We start from the raw sequence: 5,256 nt of genomic DNA on the forward strand, positions 1-5,256 counted from the left end.
TTCAATGATAAGATGATATTTAGTAGTGATAAGAATTATCAATGTAACAAATATCATTAGCACTTATTTTTTATTCGTTACAGCCAAAGGAATAATCGTGAGGAAAGAATATAAAAGATTGAATAGTTCTAGAAAATTCAATGATTATTGTTTCACTAATTTTTCTTTTTTGGTTTACTCAAAAAGTTTTCAAAATTTTTGGCAAATGCATTGATAACGCACGCAAAGTATGTACATGCAAATATGCTATTATTGTTGCTTATTATTATTATTATTATTGTTATTATCATTATTATTATTTTATTACTATTAATATTATTATTATCATTATCATCATCATTATCATTATCTCTGGCACTATCATTATTGTAATTACTTCATTAGGAAGAGAAAATTCCTATGGTTTAGCTATTTATAGTTTGTAAGAATATTTGAAAATAAATAATTGCTGATACAGCTGTTATTATTATCAACATTATTATTGTAATATTGATCATAAGTTTTCACCACACCTCTCATCATCATTATTGTTATCACAATTAATATCAATGATAACTGTAATCATGATCTTCGTACTCCTCATCCATCCATTGGCAACAGTTTTGGTAGTAAGCATTTATGATGGCGGGTGGTTCGGTCTGATGAGACTGGAAGCTCCTCCCCGAGTCATTGCGTTATCCAACCAATCATATGCTTAACACAACACCCTGCTCTATCCGCTGATCGGTCCATTCATTCATCCTCTTACCCCCTCCCCTCCACTACAAACCACTATTATCATCCCGTAGATCACGGCATTCATCCTGATCATTATTGATATTATCTAAGATAAGCTCCGGTTTTCTGGATCATTTTCCGGGTTATGCTGGCCTTAAAATATTGTTCGTTTTAGCCCGCTCTCGGAAATGTATCAGTGTGGCATACTGTATTGCCAATATTTCTAGGATTATATTTCATTTAAAAAAAAATCAGATAAACAATGAAAGCCACTTGTAGTTTGAAATAGCTACTACTTCATAAAAGCTATTTCAAAATAGTAGGCCTTAAAATGTTTGTCCATTTTTTTTTATTTAATCTAAATTATCATGTAATACACTCCAATTTTCCGGAATACCAGAAGATTGTGATAAAAAAATTAATGCATAAATCGAATGTTTATAATATGTCAGATTTTCAGGTTGAATAATTTGAATGCTCCGATATGTCGATAGCAATGGAAACAACACCATTATCAGTATCATCACCATCAGGAGCTGATTTAAGCTCTGATAAATCTTTGGAACAATCACAACATGCATTACAAATGCAATTATCATCCTGTAGCGCTTCAACAACTCCTCCATTACAGAATACTTCGGAACAATCCGGTGTTCTACAATCTGACTTAACTACCAATCTATCGACTATTCTAAATGCTTCAAAAAACAATGATGTAATTATTTAAACTACTTGCTTTATTATAAACATAAGAATTATTCGCTTACCACATTATCAAGCCAAATAATCTTTACGTCCAAAAACAATTATATGGCATTCGTCTCATCTAATATTACATAATATCCTAAAGTTATCATCAAGTTTCTATCAACTTGTTATGTCAAAACATGAAAAAATATTTTCATTCTCAAAACGTCTTTGAAACTTCTTCTAAAATCAAATTTTTAGATTTCTTTGCTTCATTGAATATTCTTGTAATTCAATAAATTTTACAATTTTTCGATAATTTTCTAATCTAAAATTGAGTTTTTTTTTCGAATTATTTAGTGGTAGTATAAGAATAAATTTTCTGTGACATTTTTTTGTCATGATTTCTAGGAAGTTAAGATTAAAAATGGAAATTCACCAGTAACTGATGATGACGCAAATTCGATGTTAGAACGTGAGCTTGAAGTTCAACAAAAAGCCTTTCAGAGGTTTACTTCCTCATTAAACGGTACAATTCAATTATATTTCATTGAAAAAATTTTTGATAAGATTAAAATTTGATTAAATTTGAATAGCTTCATATTTAAGTTCATTTAGTCTGTCTCCAAAACAAATTTACATCTCATTCATTTTTAACCTTCTCTTCACATTTACTTTTTCATTTGTTTCATATTTGACGATAAAAATAGTTTCCATTGCTTAATATTATTTCATTTTTCGTAATATTTGAAATTTGAATTGGAATTTAATTACATTTAGCCAGGTTTAGTACTGCGACACTTGTAGATCTCAGATTTCGGTCAACATTTCCAATCAGTGTTTTCCCGCCATTTTTGGCTGCTCTCCAGCAAAATCCCTTAGCATTACATAATCAATTTGCGGCCGCTAGTGGTAATCCGAGAAGCTCCGGTGTATCACCTGGTCTAGATGATGAGGATGAGAATGAAGTGTTGGCAAGTGCCGAGCCAGAAGATTTAACTATTAAGTAAAATCTTATCCATTTCATTTCTATATTAGATATGATTTTATTGAAACCAACTTACCCAATAATATCAGGAGTAAATTTATTTCCTTTCCTTGTATTTTCATTTTTATTATTTTCATATTTTTGTTTAAATTTGTTTTGAATGAAATTTTTTTGAAAGTAAACAAATTTTTTCAAAAAATGTATTTTTGATTTTAAGCTTTCGTAAAGAGAAAAAAGAATGCATTGCGGGAGCTGGCGGAAGTACCGGTGATGATAATGCGGATTCGGATGCTAGTGGACAACAAAACTGGTCATATGAAGAGCAATTTAAACAAGTAAGTAATATTGCTGATTTTATCAGCATACTAAATTTAAAAAATTTATTTTTAAAATGTTACTTTAAAGTGGCATTTATGATATGCTTAAAAGTGACAAATCAATCTACTAAATGTAATACAAATAGATTAGCTAATTCAGGTATTCAATTTCGTAAAGTCTACATTTTTTTTTTAAATTTAAAATTGTTGAAGTTTGTATTCATCGTGTCGGAATTCATTCGCTTTTTAGTTTATCTATTCATCTATCTTTCCGCCTGTCCATCTGGCAGTACCTGTTAGATTAAACAGTTGTGCATTATATTATTCAGCAGCGGTTTAAGCAATAAGGAAGAAAAAAGACAAAAAAAAAAAAGAAAAGAAAAGAGAAAGCATTCTTATCATTCAATGAAATGTGATTTTCTTTTTTTGTTAATATACCTGCAAATATATATTCTAAATTTCATATATAACACTTAACAATCCTTTTATAAATTCCTAAATTTTAAATAGTTTCAAATTTTTATTTCTATTATCCCAAAATTCGTTTATCCAATCATACGTCTTTCAGTCTGTTTATTCGATATCCGATCAATTAGTTTAAAAATTATATATATATAACCGCTGTCAAATTTTTTTTGAAATGATTGAAACCATTCCATTACATCTCACTGATACATAGCTGTTCTTTAAACTAAAGACTGGATAAAATTTCAAAAAATTTGTTTATTTTAAAATTTACAGCCGAAAAGTAGGGAAATTTTCAAAGAAAAAATTAATCTTCTTATCTCGTCAGCCGGACTAAAACCGAAAATGCATTGATGATGATGATGATGATGATGTCAATGATGAAAAACGAAATTTTGTTTGTCTCAATAAAAGAAAAAAAAAAGAAAGATTTGTAATGTGAATAATCGGATTGGATAGAAAAACGAACAGAGAGAGAAAGAAACGAACGGATATTGGATAGAAAGTTGAGGTGTATTTTGGATAAGGAGTGATTAAACCTGAGACTAAAAGCCTAAAGAATTCATGTACCTCATTTATCATCACTTTAATTCTCTCTCATTCTAACCTTCAATTTCTTCCTGTCCAATCTAAAAGAGCTAATCGAATGGAAACATTCATTCCAATGGAATTAAAATACCTGACAAGAGAGGAACGCGGGAAAAATAAATCGACCATCGAACAACTGTTTCAATTTCATTTTTGTTACAATCTTTTTTAAAGTTAATTTCTTCATATACACAAATCAAAGTTTGCATAACTATTGGAACTTTTTTCAAAAGGAAAAGATGAAAATAAGATTGAATTTTTTTTGGTTTTAGAATTTTTCTCTCACAAATTGATTGAGATTTGTCAAAAATATTATTACAATCATATGGTAGGATCAAAGATTAATGAATTACAGCAGTTACTTTCGTATTTGTTTTGATATTAGCATTGTTATGATGTGAGTTATTGCTATAAGTATACCATTCAACAAAGTAACTTATTCTTTTCGTCGTCTTTCTTCGTCAAAAAGAAACCTTCCTTTTTTTTGTCTTTTGTCTTTGTTAATTATGTTAATTAACAATATTTCTGAAAGTAACAACTGAAATTTTTCTTTTTCTTTTTTTAAATTTATAAATTTAAATTAAGCGATACAGTACCATTTAACGGAGCGAAAAGAATGCAATGGGCGTGGCTGTGCGTGTTTTACACTTAAAAACCACGTAATATACCAATCATGCACGTTTTCTCTACATATTTATTCCAAATCAATGGAAATTTTAATTAAATTAGATTCCAAATTAGAATATTTTAACTAAAAATTAAATTGATTACAAATGAATTTATTTTTATCCAACATATACTTTTGTTCATTAACATACAAATAACATTGCTACTACAATCAATTCATATTTACTTATCTTGCTTTCTTCCGAAAAAAAAAAATGACGGATTGCATAATGTTGTCTGACATGTTTGCCTTCATTTCATTCATGCCTATCTTTAAGTCCATATGTCATTTTATCCATTCTTATCATTTTAGACAACTTCTCATTTCAGTTAAAATTCAAATAATTAGTTAGTGAAAGATTTGCTAACCTTGAGATTTTATTTGCAATTAGTATATTCAGTTTTGCATACATTCAGGTATATTCAGTTTTGCATACATTCAGGTATATTCAGTTTTGCATACATTCAGGTATATTCAGTTTTGCATACATTCAGGTATATTCAGTTTTGCATACATTCAGGTATATTCAGTTTTGCATACATTCAGGTATATTCAGTTTTTTATGCATTCAGGTATATTCTTCCACAAATCTCAAACCATCTGAAAACAGTCTTTAAAAATATTTTGCCCATGCTTCTTCAGATTCTATTTGTATTTATTTTTTTTTAATTTTCGAATTGATGAAACATTTGATTGCGTCATGCGCTGTCTCTATCCCATTAGTGCATTATTATTATTGTTTCAAAAAACTTTAGATAAATTCCTAAATTATACGGAACATTTGCATGTAGCTTATCGTATTAAACTATATTCATTAAAACCAGATG

General features: G+C 28.7%; 1 protein-coding gene across 1 annotated transcript; it reads left to right on the forward strand.

Moving 5' to 3' along the window:
• Positions 1–1,201: 1,201 nt before the first annotated feature.
• On the forward strand, positions 1,202–3,049 carry LOAG_12368 (hypothetical protein; the record flags this gene model as incomplete). Its single annotated transcript, XM_020448532.1, has 5 exons — positions 1,202–1,432; positions 1,816–1,933; positions 2,212–2,410; positions 2,610–2,727; positions 2,960–3,049. 5 exons carry the CDS (start codon positions 1,202–1,204, stop codon positions 3,047–3,049), a joined length of 756 nt encoding a protein of 251 aa, XP_020301332.1.
• Between the last annotated feature and the right edge of the window lie 2,207 nt (positions 3,050–5,256).

This window comes from Loa loa, assembly GCF_000183805.2.
Source record: "Loa loa unplaced genomic scaffold supercont3.369, whole genome shotgun sequence".
Lineage (NCBI taxonomy): Eukaryota > Metazoa > Nematoda > Chromadorea > Rhabditida > Onchocercidae > Loa > Loa loa.